A 27967-nucleotide genomic window follows, 5' to 3' on the forward strand; every position below is an offset into this window, starting at 1 on the left:
TGGTTCGAAAACCATTTGTTTCATTTGTTTTAGGTCAGCAGTCAACAAAATAATCATTTAGTATTCTAGGCATGTGAGGCTTTTAATCCAAGTAGATTCAAGTTTCCTTGATAGAATATCCCCCAAATTATACTTTGTTTAATATGAAATTATATATAATTGATCAAAAAAAAGTTTGATGAATTGAAAAAAAAGTTCTTTTTAATGCACAGATATCTAGATTATGCCTTGACTCCAACTGAGGTACGAAAACAAGATGCCACATCAGTAATACGCTATGTTGCAAGGAATCCAATAGGTAGATGTCTTGCCTGGGACTTCATAAGAGAGAAATGGACATATATTATTGGAGAGTAAGGAAATGTGTTGTTTTGTATGATGTTTAATATGTTTTAGCATACTTTTACTACTGTCTATCAAAGCTACACCATCTTGGGTTCTGCCACAAAGGAACACTTACTAGATTGTAACTGTTTTTTTAGGATGATCTGTTAAAATGTATTTTCATTTAAAACAGTTCCTGTTATAAACTTATAAAATAATGATTTGCTGTTATTACATTAGATTACTTGCTGTGACAAGTGTTTTTCTATTGGTTTCAGTTATGGCAGTGGCTGGTCCTTCTCTGGCCTGATAGACAGCATCACTGGTAGCTTTAATACACAATTTGAACTGGATCAGGTATAGAGTCAATTCTAGGAATGGAACTTTCCTGAAAAGCAATTTCAGTTTGTAAAACAAATTTTAGTCATCGTTTTTTCCTAAATGTGGTGTACATAAATTGAAACTAAGCTGCTTGAGCATTTCTGTTTTGGTTTCCTACTTGCAAATGTAACTCACAGTATTGTTCCTCTAGTAATATTTAATTTTACCAATAAGTTAAGTTTTAGGAATGAAAAGAATTTAATATATTTCAGATTTATACTAACACCATTTTCATTCCCTTTTCAGCTGAATGCATTTATCTCCAGCCATGACAATCTGGGATCAGGTCAGCGTGCCTTTGAACAAGCTGTGGAGAAGACGCAAGCAAATATCAAGTGGATGCAGGCCAATGAAAAGAAACTGGGAGAATGGCTGGCAGCAAATGTAGAGTAAGTGTCTTATCTGTCCAGAAAATGAAAGCAGCCTTAAAACAGATCAAATATCAGTCAACCAATCTTTTGTCTTTCACTGATGATTTTCTTGTACTGCTTGAGATGGAGAATATATAATAAAACAAACAAACAGACAAACAAAAAAAGGGTACTTTTCACCAACTGGTTTCATTTGTATCATTAGGTATCTTTTAATTGGTTGTCATAGAGGAGAACAATGGTTATATACTCAACAATAGGATTGTTGACACACACATGTATGCACGCACCCAAGCACGCACGCACTCACACACACACACACACACACACACACACACACACACACAGAGCTTCACAATATTATATTAACATGTTTTGTTACTTTTCATTTTTCTCTAGCCCCACAGATACAATAACCAAGCCCTCTGATGTCCGCCTACCCACCACCATGTTACCTAACTACTACAAGTTGTGGCTACGACCTGACATCTATGGCAGTGACCCTGAGACCTTCACCTTTGATGGTGTGGTGGAGATAACCATGCTTTGTAATGAAACCACCAAAGTCATCAAACTTCACACTAATAAACTAACCATCAATAGTGTGGAGTTGATGGAAACGGCTAACAATGCTAGTGTGGGTGGAATTACAAGAAGTGAAGACAAATCAAGACAGTTTTTGGTGATTAATGCACCAGAAAATTTTGTGGTTGGGAAAAACTACACTCTAAAGATAAACTTCACTGGGCCTTTGAAAGATGACTTAGCAGGACTGTACAGGAGTCAATATTTCAGCTCCACCAGAAATGAGACTATGTAAGTATGCAATATCCCAAATTATATTTCTTAAATGAGTAAATTTATTGTTTATCATTTATAAATTAAATGCCAAAATTATAATGAAAAAGATAGATTGTACATAACTGAGTCCAAAATTGTAGAATTTGCAAAAATTTTGTTATGTGCACTTTCGTTTCTTAAATACCAGTAAATATAAATTTTGTCACTTCAAAGTTCACGACTTCACTTCAAAGTTTACGTGATTTAACCCAGTCACAGATGGTAATTTAAGCCTGCATTAATTCCCTTAATAAAAAATAATTTATCTTATAGCAATAAAAATTTATGTGGTTTTAAGGAGATTGTGTAACCATTTTTAGATATTATTTTCTGTGTTCTCTTCAGCCACATTGCCACCACCCAGATGCAGCCCACAGATGCCAGAAAAGCTTTCCCCTGCTTTGATGAACCTGCATTTAAAGCTGTCTTTGAAGTGACATTGTGGAGAAAAGAACCCATGATTTCCCTGTCCAATATGCCTATCAGAAGTACTACAACACAGTAAGGATTTGGTTTGTAAAAGATTTACCAATTGTTTTAAATGTGGAGACATTCCTCTTTTGATTTCTTCTAACAGAAGGAAGTGCACAAATCAGAAGAGATGAAGTAACAAGTTCTTGTAAAAAATTTGTAAGTTTGAAAGGAGTTTTTTAAGAAGCAGTTTTTTTAACACATGATATTACATTCCATTAATGAAAAAGACAAACACCAATATGCCTGAAGTAAAGCAGTGACTTGGTATACGTAGTTAGTGTATATAAACCGAGATGCTACAACATGTTGAGTATATTTTACAGAGATGACTGGAAGCTGGACCACTACTTCCCCACTGTGAAGATGCCTACCTACCTGCTGGCCTTCATTATCTGTGATTTTGTTTATGTTGAGAGAAACACAACAAGGAACACAGCTGTAATTCAATATATATTTTATGCAGTCATACTTTTACTTTGGTACACTTAATTGTTTCATTAGAGTTTGAATAGTAATAAGCAGTTTGTCAACAGAGATCACACAGCTATTGCTTACTTGCTTAAAATTTTCTAAGAGGTTTTTGGACAGATTAGAGCAGTTTTTATGTACAGACACAGATGTGTTTGTACATATAGCCATCATCTGCGTCTGTCGTCGCCGTCGCCGTTGGCGTGCACTTTAACCGTAAACACGATAAGTGAAAAACCGTTTTACCTTTTGGCTTGAAAGTTACAGAACTGATGAATATTCATAATACGCCGGTCAAGTTCGAAAATCAGCATGATCGGGCTATTTTAAGGGAAGTTATGCTGTTTTTTCAATTTTTTCAGCATATATGCAACACCGTAAACACGATAAGTGGAAAACCGTTTTACCTTTTGGCTTGAAAGTTACAGAACTGATGAATGTTCATAATACGCTGGTCAAGTTCGAAAATCAGCATGATCGGGTCATTTTTAGGGAAGTTATGCTTTTTTTTTCACTTTTTTCAGCATATATGCAATACCGTAAACACGATAAGTGGAAAACCGTTTTACCTTTTGGCTTGAAAGTTACAGAACTGATGAATATTCATAATACGCTGGTCAAGTTCGAAAATCAGCATGATCGGGTCATTTTTAGGGAAGTTATGCTTTTTTTTTCACTTTTTTCAGCATATATGCAACACCGTAAACACTATAAGTGGAAAACGGTTTTACCTTTTGGTTTGAAACTTACAGAACTGATGAGTATTAATAATACGCAGGTCAAGTTCGAAAATCAGCATGATAGAGCCACTTTTATGGAAGTTATGCTGCTTTTTCATTCTTTTCAGCATATATGCATCACTGATAACACAATATAAGAAAAACAGATAGGCCAATTGTCACTGTACTCACAGGAGTGGTCAATCTTACTAAAACATAGGTTGAGTATGAAAATCAGCATAATCGGGCCATTATTTTAGAAGTTATGCTTTTTTTTCACATTTCCTCAGATTCAATTCTTAGGCATGTTAATAGTCTCATTATTGAACTAATAAGATACATAAAAGTGTTTGTTTGACATTTCCTGCATCTTTACAACATTGTCAGTTGATTATTGTCAGTTGATCGTGTATTGTGTAATGAAGTGTCAAAAATGGAAATAAACACATATCATTGCAGTTTGTCAGATTCAATCATCCACTATGTTCAGAATCTCAGAATGGAGGAAATTGGACATTTAACACTGTTCTATTGATAATTTTCCCATCTCATCAATTTTCTTAGTTGGTCATATAAAAATGGCAGTTAACAGTTAATTTTGTTTTATGTTAAAAATTGTTAAAAATGGAAATAAACCCATTTCAGAAAAGTGCTGTCTTGTTTACATTTTGGCATTTTCAAGATGTGACTTTGAAGTTCCATGGTCCTGAAGACCTTTGCTAGTCACATTTTCTGAATATCTATGATACTAATATTTTATTATTAAAAATTGACGGTCATTATGCTGTTAAATATTATGTAATATTGTATCAAAATTTGAGGAAACCCCTATTTTGGGCTCTGCTCCCATGATGACCATTTAAGGAAAATCATGTCACTCACTGTTCTCAAACTTACAGGAAAGAAACATGGGACTAAAATATAGCTTCAGTAGGCAATGCAGTCTGTTTGGTAAATTTTTCTGGCAATTAAACAGTTTTTTGTGAAAATTTAATTTTTCACTTATTGTCATTTTCAAGGTGTGACTTAGAACCTCCACGGGCTTGAAGACCTTTGCTGGTCACATTTTCTGAATATCCATGATACTAATATTTTATTATTAAAAATTGATGGTCATTATGCTGTTAAACATTATGTAATGTTGCATCAAAATAGAAGAAAACACAATTTTTGGTGTTGCTGCCATGATGACCATTATGGGAAAACCATGTTACTTATGACTGTCAAACTTTCAAAAAAGAAACACAGGACTAAAATGCAGCCTGAGTTGGAAAAGCAGTCTAATTGGCTTCTTTTTCTGGAAGTTATACATTTTAGTGAAATAATTATTATCTTTTTAGCATATTCATTGTGGGACTCAGAACTCCCATGGACATGAAGCCGAATGGTAATCAAATTTTCTACATGTCCTTGCTATTTATAGTCAATAATCAAAAATTGGTGATAATTATTCTATAATTTATTATGTAATGTTACATCAAAATTGACAAAAATCTTTTTGCACTGCTACTGCAAATATTATGAAAAGAAAACTGTGCTACTTATTATTATTTTTAACATACAAGTATGATTTTTAAGATCGGCATGCAGTTCAAATTAGAAAGCCAGGTCAATTGGGTTATCATTTATTATTGAATTTTATGCAATTTTGTGTGAAATTTCATTTTTCTCATTCTGGCACTTTCTAAGTATAAACTTGAACTCTGATGGGCCTGAAGCCTTATGCTTTTACTTTCGTTGGTGTTATCTATTGTGCAAAATTAAAATTTGATGTTGACTGTGCAGTTAAACATAATGTATTATTGCATCAGAATTGGTAGTCCCCTATTTTGTGCATTATTGTTTTGTGCTTTTCTTAAGTTGTGACTTATGGGCCTGAAATACCTTTGAGAGGGTCAGTCTGTAAATTTCCCTTGGGTATCACTTAGCTAATTTCAGTGTTATAAAGTAATTTGCCTAATTAATGGGCCATTAAATGAGATTACATAAAGCACACTTGTTGATATTTCCCTGTAAACTCCCATAGGTTAAGCTCTCTGCTAGATTAATAATAAGGAAGCAGTGATAATTATGCAGGTGAATTTTGTTTAATATTGCAAATAAGTTTTTAATATATATATATATATATATATATATATATATATATATATATATATATATATATATATATATATATATATATCAAACTCAAAGATTAAAAGTTTGAATAGCAGCTTCATTGGAATTATATTTACCTCTGCCAAGGAGGTTATATTTTCACCCCTGTTTGTCATCAACATAACTCAAAAAGTTATGGACCGATTTTGCTGAAATTTTCAGGAACTGTCAGAAGTGGGCCAAAGAGGACAATAATCAATAATAATCAACAATTGCTACCTTGGCAGAGGTCTGCACTCTCGGAGCGCTTTGCTAGTTTTGTTATGTTTTCCTGTATAATTTTTTCTCAAACACTTGCATTTGTGACTTTTAACTCTCATCCACCTGAGGCTCTGACATTTCTGTATTTCCACATAAGCAGTTGTATTGTTTTTTATGTCTTTGAACATTATGTTACTTATGTAATATTATTTTATGCACTGTCATCATTTTTCAAATATTGAGACTTTCATCATGTGAATTTGAACTCATGGTCCTGAAACTGTAATCTTATTGAAAGGGTTGATTGAGACCATCTTCTGGGTCTTCCGGAAGACAGTCAGGTTATTAAGTTTATATTGCCTGGTATCTATTTTTTCTTCTGTTGGAAGACCATCAAAATGGAGGATGGATCAAAATAGATACTTTGGAATACTGTCAGAAAATATCTCTGGGTCCACTCATGTTATTGACCATTTTACCTGTTGTGCATGATTAAAATTCAGTGTTGACTGACAGTGCTATTATAAGCATTATTTATTATTGCATCAAAATTGACAAAATGACCCATTTTGCATCTTTATTTTCTGTTTTTTGTCTGTACATTTGACAGCTTTGCTGCCTTGTTTAACATTTTAAAATAATTTGTTTCACTGGCAATTTATTAAGGATTTTCCAGTGAAAAACAGACCCACTGAGACATGCATTTGAATTTTTTGTATTTTGCCTTTAATGTTTGTATTCAAAAAGGATACCTTGGTAATGATTTCAAAACAAAATGAAACAAATTTAAGAAGAACTTTTAACTTGTTTTTCCTGTCGCCTGTAGGTCAGAGTTTGGGCACGACGAGAAGCCGAGGACCAGACAGCTTATGCTCTGAATGCTGGAGTTAATATTCTGGAACACTTTGAAAACTACTATAACATAAGTTTCCCTCTTCCAAAACAAGGTGAGGTTTCATAAAATTACACCTGTCATAATTGTTTATCAGTAAATGACTACTTTATTCCATAAGGTGTAAAACTTGGTATCCTGGACATTTATTTATAATTATAAAAAACATCCAAGTAAAACAATCCAAGACTTCGCAACTGCATGGAGTCTTGGAGAACTGAAATCTGATTACTAACACGGCAACTGCTCTGCTATATGATCCCAAGGTGTCATCTGCTGGTAGTAAACATTGAACATTTTGAATTGTTTATTTAGACATGATAGCCATCCCAGACTTTCCTGCTGGAGCCATGGAAAACTGGGGTCTGATTACTTACAGGGAGACAGCTCTTCTCTATGATCCTAAAGTGTCGTCTGCTAGTAATAAACAGAGAGTGGCAGTGGTTGTGTCACATGAACTGGCCCATCAGGTGGGTAGATTAAAGATGAAATTTTAAACTGAAAATGTGCAAAATACCTCAAATACCTATGCATTAATTGAAAGAAAAATGATGGTTGGTCACAATTTTCCATTACAATATTAATTCATTAAAAAAAATCCTTCAGTATTGAGGTTACGTGTAAATTCAACTCATCCTATGATGTGTGATATGCCTTCCAGTGGTTTGGTAACCTTGTGTCTCCACTGTGGTGGGATGACCTTTGGCTTAATGAAGGATTTGCCAGCTATGTGGAATACCTGGGGGTGGACTTCATTGAATCAACATGGAAAATGGTAATGATATATGGCTGGAATACATGTGATGTGAAACTATTGAATATTTAAATGTCTGAAAAAGAGGACCTTGAAGGTTACCATAAGGTAAAAATTGTGTATTTAGTGATTTAGAAACCAAGTTTTTTGAACATATTTTCATAACATGCCCAAATGGGGAAAATGTTCTGGTGATCCAGAGAGCATGTAAAAGGAAATATGCCTCTGTCTTTAAGAGACATTTTGAAATAAAAAAATGATAGTTGCATATAACATAATGACTTTTTTTAATAGATGGAACAGTTTTTAGTCGAAGATCTTGAGGATGTGTTCAAATTGGATGGCCTGGCCAACTCTCACCCCATCTATGTTCCTGTGGGACATCCTGATGAGATCAATGAGATATTTGACAGGATCTCTTATGCTAAGGTATTGTTCCTTTGAATATTATATTGAAAATTAATTGTTAGTTAAGAGGTGTATAATGAAGGCTGACAAATGTTTCTTTCATCCTTGAAAACATTTCTCTAAGTATTTAGAAATATGATTGTCTCTTACAAAATAGCTTATTATCACTTCTTATATTTCAGGGAGCATCAATTATACGCATGATGAACAACTTTTTGACTGAGGATGTGTTTAGAAGAGGCCTTACAGTATGTGTTTTCTTAATAAAATGTTTTTTAAGTTAGGAATATACATATATAATTAAGTAGCCTTGTGAGCATAAATATTTAAATAACATATAACTGTAAGTTTGGGTGTTTCAATTTTTTTTTAATACTGGAATTTTGAAATTGTGAACTACCTCATAAATATAGCATTTATTGCACACATGTAGTTTGCAAAATTGAATTTTTCTTACCCAACAAGATATGATAGATAATGCAATTACTTTTTCTCTTAAACAGCGTTACCTTAACAGGCATGCCTATGATGTTGCCACACATGATGATTTATGGGCTGCCCTCAGTGAGGTAAATTAATATCTAGCAGGCTGGCAGCAACTGAAGCTTCAGATATGTGCATTTATGTCCTGTTTCTGTAAATTATTTCCTTTATTTATTTTGTAAGCTGTAAGAAGCATATTTTTTTGTATTTATGGCTCAGTGCAAGACATGTTTTGATCTTCCCTCTAATGTTGACATCTTTTGACAAAAAAAAAGTAAAATGCAGTATTTGTGCTTCATAGAATTCAAAGAACCATAATTATAAGAGTGTTTTTATTGATAGAGCAAATTATATTTTAATTTGAAAAAATTTAATTTATGCTTGTATTTTCTCAGCAAACCAGAGAAGATGGACACCCGGTGGATGTGAAGACAATAATGGACACTTGGACACTCCAGATGGGTTACCCAGTGGTCAAGATAAACAGAACCTACAGTGAACAACCATCAACTGTATCACAGTCTCATTTTCTCATAGATCCAACTGTAGAACCAAACCCTAAATATCCTTCACCTTTCAAGTAAGTTGGGATTTATGCAAAAGATCTTTATTTCAAGTCAGTGATATGAAAGTTACTTTTAAACATTTTAAATTTCAGTTCTTTTCAAATAGTTTTGGTGACTCTGATGAAGGTAGGTTCAAGATCCATGTTAAAACTATTTTCTCAATACTATAATATTTTTTTCAGTTACAAATGGGAGATACCTTTAACTCTCACCACAAGTAATTCTCCAATGTGGAATGGCACCATAAGATGGATGAAAAAAAATGACAGTAAAACTACATTTCTAACAAAAACTATTTTTTACCTGTTACACAGTTTGAAGGATAAGTAAGATATTAAGTCCAGTATTAATTAAAGCTTGAATATTAAACATCCTCTTGTCCTTTTTACTTAGAATTTGCCACCATTTTCACTATAGTACACTATCAATTGTCATTCACACAGCAGGAGATTTTCTGGAACATTAGAAATTGTCAATCTTTTCACTGTGCTTCATTTTCATATTTATTGGCGTTAACAAAGGTGCTTAGAACCATGTTCATTCTTGTGCTTTTATGTTTTAACAGTTAGTCTTAATACAACTGACTTGAATAATGTTGGAGATGATGGTTGGGTGATTGGCAATCTTCAGCAGTATGGCTACTACAGGGTCAACTATGACAGGAAGAATTGGGACAACATCCTCAATCAACTGAACACTCATCACAGGGTAAGTGATATTCATGGCATGGAAGGAATAAGCACTCTGATTCATTACAAATGACAGGTCTAGAGCATTGCCTTCTACAACCATACATGGTGTCCTTTGTAAATCTCTTAAAAGAAATGGACATATTTAATGTGCTCCTTTTTACAGCAAACTTAAAAGACCCCATGGATTTTTCATATCATTTTTAAAGTACATCTGGAACATTTTTTTTCAGATGATACATGTGAAAAACAGAGCTCAAATTATAGATGATGCCTTCAACATAGCAAAGTAAGAATGATGAATAGAGCTTTTAAATGATATGTTCAGTTTTAAGGGAGAAAAATTAATCTGACCAAAATGTTGTTTTTAATTTTTTTTGCATCTTCTTTGAAAGTATGAGGTATTAGTTGGTGTTTTTTTTCAAAATATGAGGTCCTCCTTATATTCAATTTTGCTATTCAGTTGTAATTAAGTTATTTGTTTTTTTTAAATACATAATACGTATGTAATACCTAAAATATGAAGATAAAATGCTAAAAATTTAAAATGTGTTCTTTTAGTTCTGGCATTGATCCAGCTGTAGACATAGAGCTAGCTATGCAGACGACCAAGTATTTGTCCAAAGAAACAGAGTACATCCCGTGGGAGGCAGCACTCTTGAATGTTGGTTACTTGGACATTATGATGAGCAAAACCCAACACTATGGAAACTACCAGGTATATCTTTCAAGTTCTCTTCTGCAAGGTGCAGGATTGCAGTGAATTGTTGCTTTTGAGATGCCAACAGGTGTTATCATTGTTGCCTTAAATAAGCAATTATTTGGAAAACCAGCCAATATAAAATGGTAGGAACAGTCAATACAAAATGAGAAATTGGTGTGAGGTTTACCCTCAGAAATCATGAACTCACATGCAACCAAATGGAGATATTTATTTATTCACTTAATATTTGAACAGGTTTGGTTGTATTCCTCATTTTTAGTGCCATGAAATTATCCAGATATATCTAGTATTTCAAAATCATTGATGTACAAATGGATTTAGCTTAGCATGTATATATCTTATTTCCATAGTGAGTTTGAACAGTGAAAGTACCATTTTTGGTGAGACATTGCCTTAATTTATCTATTAATCTTAATATCAATCTTGTGATTTCCAGAAGTACATGTTGCACCAGATATTACCACTGTACAACAGGGTGGGATGGGAGGATACTGGAGGGCCTGGAGAGCACCTTGAACAGTAAGGATTTATAATAAACTACATATGTCTGTCTTGTTTGTCATCTTTAAAATAAGCTGTTGCCACACTGTTAAAAATATCTTATGAATGTTGGGTTTCATATTTTGTTTTTGTTCTTTCTTTTCAACTTTTCCTTTACTTGACATATCTCTTCAGTTACAATAGGATCAATGCTTTGGGTAGAGCCTGTGCCTATGGATACCAACCTTGCCTGGATAAAGCCACAGAGATGTTCAACAGTTGGATGAATTCGGCAAACCCTGATGAGGATAACCCGTGAGTAGGGTCTGACTGTTTTAAGTAGTTTTTGTGAAACTATTGAATTCAGTCTATATCTTACCACAAAACAGTGTGTTGTGGTCAAATGATCAGTTTTAACTGATTGCAATCAACTTCTGTACAAAAGGGGTTAAAACTTCATATCTTATTATATGTGATTATTTATTTTCATTTATATATGTACTAGTTACAACACGAGTTGGCCATACACGAGCGTAATTATATTAAGGTGCAGCCGAGATATAGTTTGCTCTTGTATGTCGCAGACAGTGGACGTAGAGTAGTTGTAACTGTCTTATACCATAGCTGGCACTTCGAACAATAGGACAAAGGCACCGAAGGATATGAAAATACAGGCAAGCCTGTATGCGAAATATACAAGTACAATTAACCTATTGTTTGAAGTGCCAGTTGTGGTGCAATAATTAATAAAAGATTAGGGGATAGTTTGGTCAAGCAATGAATGTGCCTTTTCTTACAGTATTCCACCAAATTTGAAGTCTTTGGTCTATTGCAATGCCATTAAGAAAGGTACTTCCCAGATGTGGGACTGGACATATGAAAGATACAAGAAGGCCAATGTGGCATCAGAACAAGTCAAGCTGCTGTATGGACTGTCATGTAGTTCTCAAACTTGGATTCTTAGCAGGTGAATGTCTCTGTTGGTATAAATTGCTAATTTGTGCTTAAGATGTACTACATGTTGTTTGTTATATTGGAAGTGTGTAAATAGCAGTGGACCAATTTGTTTTTAGGATTTCAAAACTTTAATTATTAATTATAGTTGTTTGGATGAGAATAGATAAGATGATATATGTTTGTCACATTCATCAGATATCTGGAGTATGCCATAACTTCAAGTGAGATTCGTAAACAAGATGGCACCTCAGTGATTGTGTATGTTGCAAGGAACCATATTGGAAGAGGTCTTGCCTGGGACTTCATTAGGTCTAAATGGAACTTTTTAATGAATGAGTAAGTAAATCTCTGATATGGGTGTAATATTGGAATAAACTGCATGTTTGTTGCATTGGAAGCTTATAAGTCACCTTCAGATACATGTAGATATTTGTTTATTATCTGAAAAATGTAGTTTTTATTTTTTTTCATTTAATTTGAAGATTGGTGCTCACCTGTTTTGTAATTTAATTTAGGTGATTACAATTATTTGTGCTATGTTTGATATGGTGATGTTTGGTGTAGTTTTTGTTTGTTTTATTTTATTTGCAAAAGTTATCACTATATATATGTATGTTCAAAATATATACATATATGTAAATCATTATTATTTGATACAAACTGGATAATTTTTTCTCACCGTACTACCTAGTAAATAAGCTAGTGTTCAACCTGAAGGCTTTCATTAGACTGATGTGAGTTGATGCCATGGAAGATAGGATTGAAAAGCATTCAATATCATTTTCGATCTACTCAAGTACATGACATTTACAACAGGGTCCTGGCTGTTGTACCACCTTACGGTCAGTGAGAAGCAACATCTACTTATGTCAACCTGATGAAGACATTTGACCAGGTTGGCTGCAATTAAGTTTTGTACTGTGAGGAAAAATTGTGTCAGATAATTATGATTTATATTTAAATGGCAATCTAGTGAACTTTTTTGCTCACATACATATATAATCTAAGTGTTGTTATAAAAAGTTAATAACTTCTTCATTACAGTTATGGTGGTGGAAGTTTCTCTTTCTCCAGTATCATCAGAGGAGTTACCACTCACTTCAACACACAGTTTGAACTAGATAAAGTAAGCAGTTTGCCTTTGGGATTACTTCTTAAATATTTATATGCCAACATAAACAGATGTAGTAAAGGAAATAAGAAGAAATTTGAATTGTTAAACAAATATTAAGCCACTGAAGTTTTAGAAAAATCATTGTAGTTTTATTCGTACCATATGTAGATGGTTGATTATTGGGATCACAGTTGTGATATATAGTAGAGTGATTAAAATAAATAAATTTCATTATTGAAAAATTTGATTATACTTGATTTTTAGTTGAATGAATTCATATCCAGCCGTGACAATCTAGGATCAGGTCAGCGTGCCTTTGAGCAAGCTGTGGAGAAGACACAGGCAAATATCAAGTGGATGCAAGCCAATGAAAAGAAACTGGGAGAATGGCTGGCAGCAAATGTAGAGTAAGTTGGCTCAGAAATCATCATTTTGGATGGTATATTTGGATGATATATTGGATGATATATTTGGGGATATATTGGATGACTTCTAATATATATATATATATATATATATATATATATATATATATTGGTATTATGTATTTGCTTCATGTTTTTTTTTATTGAGTGATGTTCAAGACATGCTCCACCTATTATCTTATTATTGTTTGACAAGAAGTAATTACTTTTGCTATGTAATTAATAGTAATGCTTTTATATTGAATATTCATGTCAAGTTATGTACAATAACAGCTGTTTGAAAAACTATAATGGTAATGTTCAGAGTGAACATTCATTTACAGTGAATAGTGCTTCAGAATTTCAAAAACACCTGACTGTGACATTTCATTTTTTTAGCCCCACAGATACAATAACCAAGCCCTCTGATGTCCGCCTACCCACCACCATGTTACCTAACTACTACAAGTTGTGGCTACGACCTGACATCTATGGCAGTGACCCTGAGACCTTCACCTTTGATGGTGTGGTGGAGATAACCATGCTTTGTAATGAAACCACTAAAGTCATCAAAGTTCACACTAATAAACTAACCATCAATAGTGTGGAGTTGATGGAAACGGCTAACAATGCTAGTGTGGGTGGAATTACAAGAAGTGAAGACAAATCAAGACAGTTTTTGGTGATTAATGCACCAGAAAATTTTGTGGTTGGGAAAAACTACACTCTAAAGATAAACTTCACTGGGCCTTTGAAAGATGACTTAGCAGGACTGTACAGGAGTCAATATTTCAGCTCCACCAGAAATGAGACTATGTAAGTATGCAATATCCCAAATTATATTTCTTAAATGAGTAAATTTATTGTTTATCATTTATAAATTAAATGCCAAAATTATAATGAAAAAGATAGATTGTACATAACTGAGTCCAAAATTGTAGAATTTGCAAAAATTTTGTTATGTGCACTTTCGTTTCTTAAATACCAGTAAATATAAACTTTGTCACTTCAAAGTTTACGACTTCACTTCAAAGTTTACGTGATTTAACCCAGTCACAGATGGTAATTTAAGCCTGCATTAATTCCCTTAATAAAAAATAATTTATCTTATAGCAATAAAAATTTATGTGGTTTTAAGGAGATTGTGTAACCATTTTTAGATATTATTTTCTGTGTTCTCTTCAGCCACATTGCCACCACCCAGATGCAGCCCACAGATGCCAGAAAAGCTTTCCCCTGCTTTGATGAACCTGCATTTAAAGCTGTCTTTGAAGTGACATTGTGGAGAAAAGAACCCATGATTTCCCTGTCCAATATGCCTATCAGAAGTACTACAACACAGTAAGGATTTGGTTTGTAAAAGATTTACCAATTGTTTTAAATGTGGAGACATTCCTCTTTTGATTTCTTCTAACAGAAGGAAGTGCACAAATCAGAAGAGATGAAGTAACAAGTTCTTGTAAAAAATTTGTAAGTTTGAAAGGAGTTTTTTAAGAAGCAGTTTTTTTAACACATGATATTACATTCCATTAATGAAAAAGACAAACACCAATATGCCTGAAGTAAAGCAGTGACTTGGTATACGTAGTTAGTGTATATAAACCGAGATGCTACAACATGTTGAGTATATTTTACAGAGATGACTGGAAGCTGGACCACTACTTCCCCACTGTGAAGATGCCTACCTACCTGCTGGCCTTCATTATCTGTGATTTTGTTTATGTTGAGAGAAACACAACAAGGAACACAGCTGTAATTCAATATATATTTTATGCAGTCATACTTTTACCTTGGTACACTTAATTGTTTCATTAGAGTTTGAATAGTAATAAGCAGTTTGTCACCAGAGATCACACAGCTATTGCTTACTTGCTTAAAATTTTCTAAGAGGTTTTTGGACAGATTAGAGCAGTTTTTTAACATTTTAAAATAATTTGTTTCACTGGCAATTTATTAAGGATTTTCCAGTGAAAAACAGACCCACTGAGACATGCATTTGAATTTTTTGTTTTTTGCCTTTAATGTTTGTATTCAAAAAGGATACCTTGGTAATGATTTCAAAACAAAATGAAACAAATTTAAGAAGAACTTTTAACTTGTTTTTCCTGTCGCCTGTAGGTCAGAGTTTGGGCACGACGAGAAGCCGAGGACCAGACAGCTTATGCTCTGAATGCTGGAGTTAATATTCTGGAACACTTTGAAAACTACTATAACATAAGTTTCCCTCTTCCAAAACAAGGTGAGGTTTCATAAAATTACACCTGTCATAATTGTTTATCAGTAAATGACTACTTTATTCCATAAGGTGTAAAACTTGGTATCCTGGACATTTATTTATAATTATAAAAAACATCCAAGTAAAACAATCCAAGACTTCGCAACTGCATGGAGTCCTGGAGAACTGAAATCTGATTACTAACACGGCAACTGCTCTGCTATATGATCCCAAGGTGTCATCTGCTGGTAGTAAACATTGAACATTTTGAATTGTTTATTTAGACATGATAGCCATCCCAGACTTTGCTGCTGGAGCCATGGAAAACTGGGGTCTGATTACTTACAGGGAGACAGCTCTTCTCTATGATCCTAAAGTGTCGTCTGCTAGTAATAAACAGAGAGTGGCAGTGGTTGTGTCACATGAACTGGCCCATCAGGTGGGTAGATTACAGATGAAATTTTAAACTGAAAATGTGCAAAATACCTCAAATACCTATGCATTAATTGAAAGAAAAATGATGGTTGGTCACAATTTTCCATTACAATATTAATTCATTAAAAAAAATCCTTCAGTATTGAGGTTACGTGTAAATTCAACTCATCCTATGATGTGTGATATGCCTTCCAGTGGTTTGGTAACCTTGTGTCTCCACTGTGGTGGGATGACCTTTGGCTTAATGAAGGATTTGCCAGCTATGTGGAATACCTGGGGGTGGACTTCATTGAATCTTCATGGAAAATGGTAATGATATTTGAAATATATGAGATGTGAAGCTATTGGATATTCAAATTTCTGAAAAAGAGTACCTTGAAGGTTACCATAAGGAAAAAATTGTGTATTTAGTGATTTAGAAACCAAGTTTTTTAACATTTTTTCATAACATGCCCAAATGGGGAAAATGTTCTGGTGATCCAGAGAGCATGTAAAAAGAAATATGCCTCTGTCTTTAAGAAACATTTTGAAATAAAAAATGATAGTTGCATATAACATAATGACTTTTTTAAATAGATGGAACAGTTTTTAGTCGAAGATCTTGAGGATGTGTTCAAATTGGATGGCCTGGCCAACTCTCACCCCATCTATGTTCCTGTGGGACATCCTGATGAGATCAATGAGATATTTGACAGGATCTCTTATGCTAAGGTATTGTTCCTTTGAATGTTATATTGAAAATCAATTGTTAGTTAAGAGGTGTATAATGAAGGCTGACAAATGTTTCTTTCATCCTTGAAAACATTTCTCTAAGTATTTAGAAATATGATTGTCTCTTACAAAATAGCTTATTATCACTTCTTATATTTCAGGGAGCATCAATTATACGCATGATGAACAACTTTTTGACTGAGGATGTGTTTAGAAGAGGCCTTACAGTATGTGTTTTCTTAATAAAATGTTTTTAAGTTAGGAATATACATATATAATTAAGTAGCCTTGTGAGCATAATTATTTAAATAACATTTAACTGTAAGTTTGGGTATTTAAATTCTTTTTTTAATACTGGAACTTTGAAATTGTGAACTACCTCATAAATATAGCATTTATTGCACACATGTAGTTTGCAAAATTGAATTTTTCTTACCCAACAAGATTCGATAAATAATGCAATTATTTTTTCTCTTAAACAGCGTTACCTTAACAGGCATGCCTATGATGTTGCCACACGTGATGATTTATGGGCTGCCCTCAGTGAGGTAAATTACTATCTAGCAGGCTGGCAGCAACTGAAGCTAGAGTTATGGGCATTTATGTCCTGTTTCTGTAAATTATTTCCTTTATTTATTTTGTAAGGTGTAAGAAGCATATTTATTTGTATTTATGGCTCAGTGCAAGACATGTTTTGATCTTCCCTATGATGTTGACATCTTTTGACAAAAAATAAGTAAAATGCAGTATCTGTGCTTCATAGAATTCAAAGAACCACAATTATAAGAGTGTAATTATTGATAGAGCAAATTATATTTTAATTTGAAAAAATTTAATTTATGCTTGTATTTTCTCAGCAAACCCGAGAAGATGGACACCCGGTGGATGTGAAGACAATAATGGACACTTGGACACTCCAGATGGGTTACCCAGTGGTCAAGATAAACAGAACCTACAGTGAACAACCATCAACTGTATCACAGTCTCATTTTCTCATAGATCCAACTGTAGAACCAAATCCTAAATATCCTTCACCTTTTAAGTAAGTTAGAATTTATGCAGAAGATCTTTATTTCAAGTTGAAAAATACATTTAAACATAGTGATTTAAATTTCAGGTCTTATTTCATAGTTTTGGGGGCTTTGTTAAAGGTCATTTCAAGATCCATGTTAAAACTTTATTCTCAATATTGATAATTTTTTTCAGTTACAAATGGGAGATACCTTTAACTCTCACCACAAGTAATTCTCCAATGTGGAATGGCACCATAAGATGGATGAATAAAACTAATAGTAAGGAGTGCATTTATAACAAAAACTTATTTTTACCTGTTACACATTTTGCAGAATAATAAGGATTTAAAGTCTAATTTTATGTATAGCTTAGTGGTGGATATTAAAATCCTCCTTTTTTCTTAGAATTTACCACCATTTTCATTAGAGTACACTATCAATTGTCATTTATACAGCAGGGGGTTTCTTGTACATTTTTGATTGCAATCCTTCCACTTTGTTTCATTTTCATATTCATTGGCATTAACAAAGGTGCTTAGAACCATGTTCATGCTTGTGCTTTTATGTTTTAACAGTTAGTCTTAATACAACTGACTTGAATAATGTTGGAGATGATGGTTGGGTGATTGGCAATCTTCAGCAGTATGGCTACTACAGAGTCAACTATGACAGGAAGAATTGGGACAACGTCCTCAATCAACTGAACACTAATCACAGGGTAAGAGATATTCATGACATGGAAAAAATTAGACTGTATTCAGATTTATTACTGTTATTTACGGTAATGTGCCAAGCATTTCGACGTCCCCAGTCAATCCGACCAAAAAAATTATATTATAAAATTAATTTTTCTGGGCTCAAACATTTAGTCCATACGTCAAAATCATGCGACAGAATTTTTTTCTTGTTCCGATTGTTCGACCACATCGTCGGCAAGACTCGGTAAATTTTCAAGCCAGTCATATAGATGCTGCATGCCGGGCACTTTGTCAATTGTTGTCCTTTCAATAGCTCTCGTCAATGAGGAAGAAACTATTAATTGAAGATCTAATCTGGAAGCATGACGTACCTGTCATTTCCTTTGTCCCCGATGACAAAATAGTGTTATAGACATATAATTTGTGCTAATTAAGCAGACTTGATTCATCACGCCCGTGACTGGGGAAGGGGGGGGGGTAAAAAAAAGGTCCATTCTGGATGAAACCAAATATCAACAGTGGGTAGAATACGTCGTAAACACCTTCATATAGACCATATATATATAGCGTTTGCTAGCAATAAAAAGTTTGGGAAGAATAAGCAATTTATTTTCAAGTTTGATTGAAATATATATGCAGATGGGGAAACGTTCTTGAAGTCAACAACGCAAGATCTTACATTTACTACAATCGACCGAAAGATCAGCGGGATCGACCGCCCAGACTTCTTGGCGCCAAATACCACGCGCTGTCAAAATCTGACGAACACGTGTAGCTGTTCACCTACATGGTTAACTGATTTGTCAACAATAAAAATGACGTCTTCCTTAACTCCATGAGAGCTTCACTGGATATTTACGTTACCTGTGAGTCACTTTTTATTTCCCCAGTTGCATGAAATGTTGATGATATTTAGCGTAATCCACGAAGAACTCCATTCCTGTGACCCCCCTCCCCCAAAATGGGACCGTCTTCATTAACATGTGGTTTGCGCTATGCTGGACCAGACCAGATAAGACCAGTCTTATTTCTGCATGTGCTCAGTTCTCGCGTCAAATTATAAATGCACTTGTTTTGTGAAAATTATGGCAATTAAATGCTTATTTTACGTTCGGGTTGTATCAGTGGGGTTTTCAATATGCACCGTGGTTTGTGCACAGCGAGAGTATATAAGTAAGAAAATCGGAAGAGTGCCAGCAAGATAGGTCTACTGTATGTCTATCGGCACAGGTAGGCTCCGTATTTTAATAATAATAATAATAATAATTTATTAAGATTGCAACCCAGTGGGTTGAAGTTGTACATAGAATGTTAAAAAAAATTTATAATGATAATAAAATGAAAATTTGCATGAATAAAACTGAGTTAAAAGACTGCTAACTGAACTTTAAAATAATTGTACTTAGACTGCTAACTGAACTTTAAAATTATTGTACTTAAAATAAAAGACAGCATAATACTATTGGAAATTTAAAAGTGCATATGGAATAAAAGAGCATCGGAATCTGTCGGTCTTAAATTTTGGCACTTTGTATCTATTGTTAGATCTTAAAAGACGATTGGAATGCTCAATTAAGACGTGATTCAATTTGTCAGAGGATTCAGTTATTTTGTAAAAGAAAGTTTTGCACAGATCTTCCCTTCGTTTTTCTAAAGTGCACATATTTGCCAGGTTCAGGGCTTCATCATAGTGTAGGTCAGGGAAAATGATTTTTAAAGCACGACTTTGGACAGTCTCTAAAAGTTTGCATTGCTCTATAGTTAGTCCTGGATGCCATACAAGACAGGCATATTCTAGAATTGAGCGCACAATACTTTGGTAAACTTGGATTAAGTCAGCAGGGCTGAGCTTAGCTCGCTTCAGTTGACGGAGGAAATAGAGTCTTGCACATGCCTTTTTATATATATGATCCACATGAGTACCCCATTTTAGGTCATTGCTAATATGGATGCCCAGAAGTTTGAACTGTGTAACCTCACAGATTGGTGTGTCATTTATAACTATTGGTGGGAGGTCTGGTTTAGAACGTGTAAAATTTAGGGTCATGGTCTTGGTTTTTTTGGCATTCAGTTTCATATTGTTATTTTGTGTCCACAGCACTATTTCGTTACTTGCACTTTGTAAGTGGCATGGACCATCAATATTACAAATGTCATACACTGTAGTATCGTCAACATATTTGTAGTCTGGACATCTGGATTTTAAGTCATCAATCATGACGGCAAAAAGCAGTGGCCCAAGAAGGGTACCCTGGGGTACTCCACCATGTGGGTGTAGCCATTCAGAGAGTGAGCTTTTATATTTTACTCTCTGGGAGCGGTTGGATAGGAAGGACTGCACCCACCTGACAAGTAGTTCAGGTACACCCTTGTCATAAAGTTTTCTTAGTAAAATGTTATGATCAATGAGATCAAATGCCTTTGAAAAGTCCAGGAAAAGAATTCTGGCATATTTTTTGTGATTTTGAGAGGGTTCAAGACCCTGCATCCAATTGTGAATGAGTTCAGTTACTGCATGTGTAGTGGAACTGCCCTTGACTACTCCAAACTGTGTTCTGTCAATATTAATGTATTCGCAAATCCACTTAACAATAAATGATTCAAACACTTTACTAAGAACAGGAGTGAGTGATATTGGATGCAAGTCATTCTCAATAGACATTGGTGGAGAGGATTTAGGAAGAGGGATGACATCTGCTGATTTCCATACGTCAGGGACAAATCCCTCGCGCAATGAGCTGTTGAAAATGGCGCAAATCGGCTTCGCAAGGAACCCTGCAAAATCCCTCAGCACCCAAGTTGGGAGCTGGTCTGGGCTGATGGCCTTGCTAGTGTTGAGATTTAGTAGGCATTTCTCTACATCGTCTGGGTCTATTGAAAGATGTGCAATGGATTCAGGTTTGTATTCTGAAGACGGTGGGACTAATGGAATGAGATTTTGGCTCACTGAGATAAAGAAATTGTTAATTCTACTTGTAAGGATGTTGATGTCACCACCACAGGTTTTATCTGCTAGGGATTGTAGAGAACTCGGCCGATTGTATATACCAGAGAGTTCCTTTGTGTGATTCCACCATTTCTTTGAACAACAATCTTTCAAGGCCTCTACCTTTTTCTGATAGTATCTGGCTTTCAGAGAACGGTTCATCCGGTTAACCTTATTCCTTAGAGAGTGGGCTGTTTGCGTGTCACCAAGCTTAAAAGCCTTTTGCCTTGTTTTGATGAGTTCCTTGAACTCAACTGACACCCAAGGCTTATCTGAACTGTATTTTGTGATGGTTTTCATGGGAAGGTAGATGTCAAGTGCATCCTGGACAGTTTCCGTGAAGTGTTTGAATTGTTCGGCACAATTATTCATCCGGTAAAGAGGTGTCCAATCATGTTGCATCAGTTCACTAGCAAAAAGGGCTTTTTCGTTTTTGCCAGCCTGTCGCTGTTTGATTGAAATAGGTTGCTCCATTTGAATTTTGTCATGGTTCACTGGAAAAGTTACTACAGTGTTGTGGTCAGAGAGGCCTATGGGTGGGAGAATGACAGGGACCTTGTACAGGTGGTGCGAATTTGTAAACATTTTATCTAGGATAGCATTTTTCCTTGTTCCTTTATTTACTATTTGCTTCAGGTTAAATGTCCTTTTAAATTGTTGATCGGGTAAAGTATTGAAATCACCTAGGAGGAAAATTGCTGAAAAAGGGTGGGACTTTAAAATATGGTCCACAGATGAGATTATGTGATCTATCATTGGCCGGTTTTCTGAGCCTGGTGGGTGGTATATTGATCCTACGCTGATGTGTGATATGGCTCGTGGTAGACTTTTTGGACGCAATGTTATCCATAAGGACTCGAGGTTGTTGTCTAATCCACTCCAAACATGGTATGGGATTCCATCTTTAATGTAACAAACTAAACCCCCTCCTCTCTTGTATTCTCTATCTTTCTGTGTTATAGTTGGGAATTTGAATGCCATCATCAGGGATAGATTCATTGCACCAGGTTTCAGTGATACAGGCAAAACAATGTCAAATTGCTTTAAAACAACTGCTAGTTCATCACATTTACTTGGCAGTGATCTAGTGTTGGTGTTTAAAATGTGGGGGAGGTTCCACTTCTTGGTAACTACACTAATCAGGTTGTTGATATCAGCGCCCAGTTGTCCACTTGTTGAAGTAGCTGTTATTGAACTTTGCAAATGACCCGGTCTATCAGAAATTTTGACTTGAATATGTCTTTGTAAGCTGGAGCCAGCTCTATTTCCACGGTGAGTTGGTTTTATTGTGTTGATGCCCAGGTTTCTAATAATGTGTGTTGCCTCTAGTGATAATTGTGGCTTGTAGCCTAATGTACTCCAAATTGTCCATAATTGTTTGCATGAGTAGCTTTTCACACGCATGATTGAAGTAGCTTTAAAGAGTAGTGGTCAAGCCCAGGGCTATGGTTTCCTCTGCTAAAGTTGTGCTGGGTATGTACATGTATATTTTCTCAAACAGTCTGGCAAAGGCTTTCCACTGGTCACGACGTGAATATGCTGATATCCTAGGAGTCCAGGTACATTCATAAAAAGAGCAGTGCAGTCTAAAACATTATCAAAGATCTGACATCACTAAAAAAAAAGGAAAATTGGCCTGGAACTTCTAAAGGCAGCCACTTGGCGCACTTGTCCTTGACCTGTCCTTTTGCCTTTTCTCAATGTGTTTTAATATGACATGCTTTTTAAATAAAATACTTATAAGTAATTTGAAGTTACACTGAATTCCGTTTGAGTACCAGTTGGTATTCTTTGATACGGGTGATTGAATTTTCATCGGAAGTACGTCTACGCCTCGACGCTGAACAAGCCTTGCGGGTTGAAAACAACTGATCTCAGACTGGTAAAAAATTTCAATTTGGTTGATTTCAGTTGTCATATTAAAATTCAAATAGGGCGTACGTAGATCACATAACTAGTTTAAGTCTACTAAAGCTACCGGTTTCAAATATAAGTGATCGGCCTTTGTTTACAACACCTAGTAGGCTTGTTAAGAGGTCAAACGCTGCATTTTATAGTACAAATGTCTAACTTGGCATAAATGTTCCTTGGGTCAAAAGAAAATTTTTTATCCAAAGAGACGCCCTCTATCGATACATTAATTAGCATAAATTATGCAAATTATGTGCCAAAATATATAATATTTCATATTTCCATTAATTTTTGGCCTAGAAACATGAATAGATTATCAAACCTGACTAAATTAGGGACAAGGAACCCATTTTTGATCATTTGAAAGCAATTGGTGGCCATTTTGTGCCTCAAATCCAAGATGGCCGCCACCCGCCATTTTGAAAGTAGACATAATTTTGCTATTTTATGTTGAATTTTGAAGCGTTAGGTCTAACTATACTTATTATATATATCGATTCTTACTATTTTGGGGGTGCAAAGGTCATTTTTGATATTGTTATGGTGATAGTAGGTGATTTGAAGGAACAAAGAGGGTGTTTTAAGTGCCTACCAAGATATGTGTGAACGCTGCAAAACCATGGATATTGATAACCCGTATTCAAATATATCTCAATGCAATTTTTTGTTATATACCATCGCTATTGGACTATATTATGAGCAAAAAAACACATTTTACCATTATGGAGGCCATTGGTGGCCGTTTTATCCCTCAAATCCAAGATGGCCGACAAAAACCATTATGAAATTGGGCATAATTCGCTATTTTGAAACTATATGTATTACATCTTTGTAAATGAGTAATACGTCGTTTTATATTATTTTCTGGTGCAGAATACATTATTTGTTTCATAAAATTTGTGCCTCAAATCCAAGATGACCCTCATACGCCATTTTCAAATTGAGCATTATTCACCATTTTGAAACTATCACACCTTCATAAGCGTGCCATACGTCATTTTTGATTATTTCCTGGTGCAGAATGCATTTTCGGTTTCATAATATGTAAATAGAAACTTTTATAAGCCTTCAAATAAATATAGGATTCAGTCGCCACATGGGCCTGCAGTTTATATGTACAATTGGTAATCCAATTAGTGCAAAACTGCTTTTGCCCGATCTATAAAACAAGTGTCAGCAAACAAAATGGCTGCATTAAAGCAAATTAATACATCTTTGACCGCATGAGGATAATTGTTAGCCATTATTTTGATCAAAACCAAGTGTTGGTTGCATGCCGCTATTTTAATAATTTGGTGTAATTTATAACCTTTGAACTGTGGGCTTGTATTAGGTAAAATGGTACTATTCTGGGGGCTCAAAAGTAAATTTCCGGTGCTAATTTGATGACAGAAGATAATAAAAAGGTACCGTAATATAAGGTTGTAAAATAAATTCCAAGATGAGTTTCGTTGAGTCTGTAACAAAAATGTGGAACCCGAACCACATGCTCAAATATATCATTTAGATTTATCTTAAGTGACCATCCACTAAAATATATTGAATAATTTAAAGGTAAGCAATAAATATATATACATAGTGGTATTATATTATTAATCTTTTACTGGTCAATGTGAACCAAAAAGCCACATGTACATTTATGTCCCAGTCACTGGGGCTTGCATTTGCATGTTAAATATAGTCCAGAAGATTTGAAGGGTGAACAATGTGTCATCTTATAATACTATGGAACTTGGTTACGGTAAAGTCTTGAAAATTTCGTCGTTCTTGAAAATTTCGTCGGCAGACGATTTTCCGCCGACATAATTTTTTTCCCTTTGAAAACTTCGTCGACCTTGAAAATGAGGTACTCGATAATTTTTGAAAAGTTCGTCACCAAATATGGCCGCGTTGTCCAGCTCAAACATGAAGGTAATGCGTCAGTTGATTCAAGACAATGATACGATCAGGATATCATTGCCGATAACACTCTCAATGGGAGATAGGAACAATAGTGCGCCCCTGCGAGCGGTTACTCACAATATAGATGGTTTAGATGTGAATACCCGTTTTCAATTGGAGGAACGTCGGCCTTTTTGTCTTTAGTTTCATTACTATTACCTGGCTTAAGGCGCGTTATCAACCCGGTAAATAGAAGTCACAGGCCGCGGCTTTGTCATGTGTAACGCCGTTATTGTTATCGGCGGCTGTCCTAAATGAGGAAGACACAATGAAAAAATCAAGATATTATCTCGAAGTGAAATGTATCTGTCACTTCTATTCATGTCCATGTTCAACTTAGGACCATTTGACGATTACCTGGCTCGTACATGGAGATCGTTCGCAATGCGAATGGGACGAGATGGCAATATTCATATCTTCAGCGGAGAATCGTCCGCGTAATATCGTCAACAGATTGTTCGCGATCCAAACGAGACGAGAAGATAATTTTCATATTTGTAGCTGACTCCGTTCGCATAAGATCATCAGCGGGAGATCAGCGTTTGCGATTCGAGAGAGACGAAAAGGCAATCTTCATATCTTCAGCGGGAGATCGTTCGCGATGTTAGCGAGAATAAAATGCACTTTTCATATTAGTTCAAGGGAACTTCGTTCGTGGAAGATCGTCAGCAGGAGATCATTATTTTAACCCCCTCTCCCCCTTTGAATTTTATAAATAATATATATTTTTCATTTTATCTTTAACTCCCCCTTCCCCCGCTCACGGCATATCTTCAGCGGAGAATCGTTCGCGTAATATCGTCAAGACTTTGTTCGCGTAAGATCGTCAGAAGGAGATCGTTCGCGATCCGAGCGAGACGAAAAGGCAATTTTCATATCATCATCGGGAGATCGTTTGCGATGTAAGCAAGAATGAAATGCAATTTTCATATTAGTTCAAGGGATTTAGGGAACTTCGTTCGCGGAAGATCGTTAGCAGGAGATCATTATATTAACCCCCCCTCCCCCTTTGAATTTTATAAATAATATATATTTTTCATTTTATCTTTAACCCCCCCCCCCCCCTTCCCTCGCTCACGGCATATCTTCGGCGGAGAATCGTTTGCGTACTATCTTCAGGACTTTGTTCGCGTAAGATCGTCAGAGGGAGATCGTTCGCAATCCGAGCGAGACGAAAAGGCAATTTGCATATCATCATTGGGAGATCGTTCGCGATGTAAGCAAGAATGAAATGCAATTTTCATATTAGTTCAAAGGATTTAGGGAACTTCGCGAAGATCGTCAGCGGGAGATCATTATTTAACCCCCCCCCCCCCCCCCACACACACACACAAACTTTGGATTTTTTTTTTAATATTCATTTTCATTTTATCTTTAATCCGCCCCCTCCCCCGCTCACGGTATATTTTCGGCGGAGAATCGTTCGCGTAATATTCTCAGGACTTTGTTCGCGTAAGTTCATATCACTGATCAGAGGGAGATCGTTCACGATCCTTGCTAGACGAAAAGGCAATTTTCACATCTTCATCGGGAGATTGTTCGCGATGTAAGCAATAATAAAATGCAGTTTTCATATTAGTTCAAGGAACTTAAATTGCGGAAGATCGTCAACGGGAGATCATTATTTTAACTCCCTGTAAATTTTTAGGAAGTTACAGATGGTAATTTTAGAAGGCCTGACACTCAATCCTGGGAAAAGCCCTGTATGCAACAAACGTTGCCAAGTACGTAATTTTTATAACATGTCGCGTCCACGTTATGATGCAACGTTGAAATTAGGCTTATCTTGATCCTTCTCCTCTATCAGGAGGTATGTTTCTTACCGAGAAGATAATTCTCAACATGTTTTCGGGTACAGTAAGTCAAGTATAACTTAATCGAGATGCGCTTATAAATAGATTATTTACCAACAGAAAATGACTTAGGAAGTAGTAATAAATATCCCACAATATAGGAGGGTCAAAGATAACAGTCGCTAAGGATAAAAGCACAAAGGCCGGATTTTTGAAAATTTCGTCATACCCAGGAGTCGGGGAAAGGTTATTTTGAAAAATTAGTCAGATTTACACAATTAAAAATATTAATTAATTTTTAAGCGACGAAATTTTCAAGACTTTACCGTAGTTGTATTGATGCGAAAATGCCCGTGAAAGACAAGCAAATGGACTTTGCTTTGAAATAGCTCCAGATCTTGTCTGCAAAAGCATTCAGCAGCACAGCAAAAAAAAAAAAAAAAAAAAAAAAAAAAAAAAAAAAAAAAAAAAAAAAAAAATGCATGATCAGCTCTGGTAGGCCAATAAGACAACAGCCAGTAAGAATTGAGGTTTTGTCAGTGTCCTATGAGAAACAGCCAAACAATATAGTAAAATCCAGTTTCCAGATAAACATCAATGCATGAGAACATGTCGCATCAAAGGAAAGTGGTATCTTTACACAAAAGAAGGAATCTGCAAAACCAACTAGAAAGCAGCAGCTGCGCAGGTAGGCAAGAGGGATAAAGCAAAAAAAGTCGAGGAAGCAGCCTCTTTTCCTAGTTGACAGTGCCAGTGATCATTCCTAGCATGATTTGGCCAGACAAGTCATCTCACTACCAATAGAAATCCATAAGGCAACTACAGTACATAGTTCTCATTGTTTCCAATGGACGAACA

The 27967-nt window shown here is 35.2% G+C and overlaps 1 protein-coding gene across 7 annotated transcripts in view; it reads left to right on the forward strand.

Moving 5' to 3' along the window:
- LOC106172388 (uncharacterized) overlaps positions 1-27967 on the forward strand; it is an 80605-nt gene that overhangs the window by 30335 nt on the left and 22303 nt on the right. For 2 of the 7 annotated variants that reach the window (XM_087006618.1, XM_087006617.1), the window contains exons 39-73: positions 213-353; positions 603-681; positions 952-1094; positions 1476-1892; positions 2262-2417; positions 2714-2828; positions 6762-6882; positions 7143-7297; positions 7489-7602; positions 7876-8010; positions 8172-8237; positions 8493-8558; positions 8868-9052; positions 9221-9306; positions 9604-9746; positions 9961-10016; positions 10289-10445; positions 10888-10970; positions 11127-11246; positions 11731-11898; positions 12084-12224; positions 12933-13014; positions 13267-13409; positions 13806-14222; positions 14592-14747; positions 15044-15158; positions 15525-15645; positions 15906-16060; positions 16252-16365; positions 16633-16767; positions 16929-16994; positions 17250-17315; positions 17625-17809; positions 17974-18059; positions 18356-18498. In XM_087006618.1, the coding sequence (XP_086862744.1) occupies positions 213-353; positions 603-681; positions 952-1094; positions 1476-1892; positions 2262-2417; positions 2714-2828; positions 6762-6882; positions 7143-7297; positions 7489-7602; positions 7876-8010; positions 8172-8237; positions 8493-8558; positions 8868-9052; positions 9221-9306; positions 9604-9746; positions 9961-10016; positions 10289-10445; positions 10888-10970; positions 11127-11246; positions 11731-11898; positions 12084-12224; positions 12933-13014; positions 13267-13409; positions 13806-14222; positions 14592-14747; positions 15044-15158; positions 15525-15645; positions 15906-16060; positions 16252-16365; positions 16633-16767; positions 16929-16994; positions 17250-17315; positions 17625-17809; positions 17974-18059; positions 18356-18498 (4831 nt within the window). The remainder of the gene's footprint in view (positions 1-212; positions 354-602; positions 682-951; positions 1095-1475; positions 1893-2261; positions 2418-2713; positions 2829-6761; positions 6883-7142; positions 7298-7488; positions 7603-7875; positions 8011-8171; positions 8238-8492; positions 8559-8867; positions 9053-9220; positions 9307-9603; positions 9747-9960; positions 10017-10288; positions 10446-10887; positions 10971-11126; positions 11247-11730; positions 11899-12083; positions 12225-12932; positions 13015-13266; positions 13410-13805; positions 14223-14591; positions 14748-15043; positions 15159-15524; positions 15646-15905; positions 16061-16251; positions 16366-16632; positions 16768-16928; positions 16995-17249; positions 17316-17624; positions 17810-17973; positions 18060-18355; positions 18499-27967) is intronic. The other 5 variants (XM_087006623.1, XM_087006619.1, XM_087006621.1 and 2 more) reach the window with 5 other exon arrangements.

The sequence above is a fragment of the Lingula anatina genome, chromosome 2 (assembly GCF_051362555.1).
Source record: "Lingula anatina isolate TDL-2025a chromosome 2, LinAna3.0, whole genome shotgun sequence".
Taxonomy (NCBI): domain Eukaryota; kingdom Metazoa; phylum Brachiopoda; class Lingulata; order Lingulida; family Lingulidae; genus Lingula; species Lingula anatina.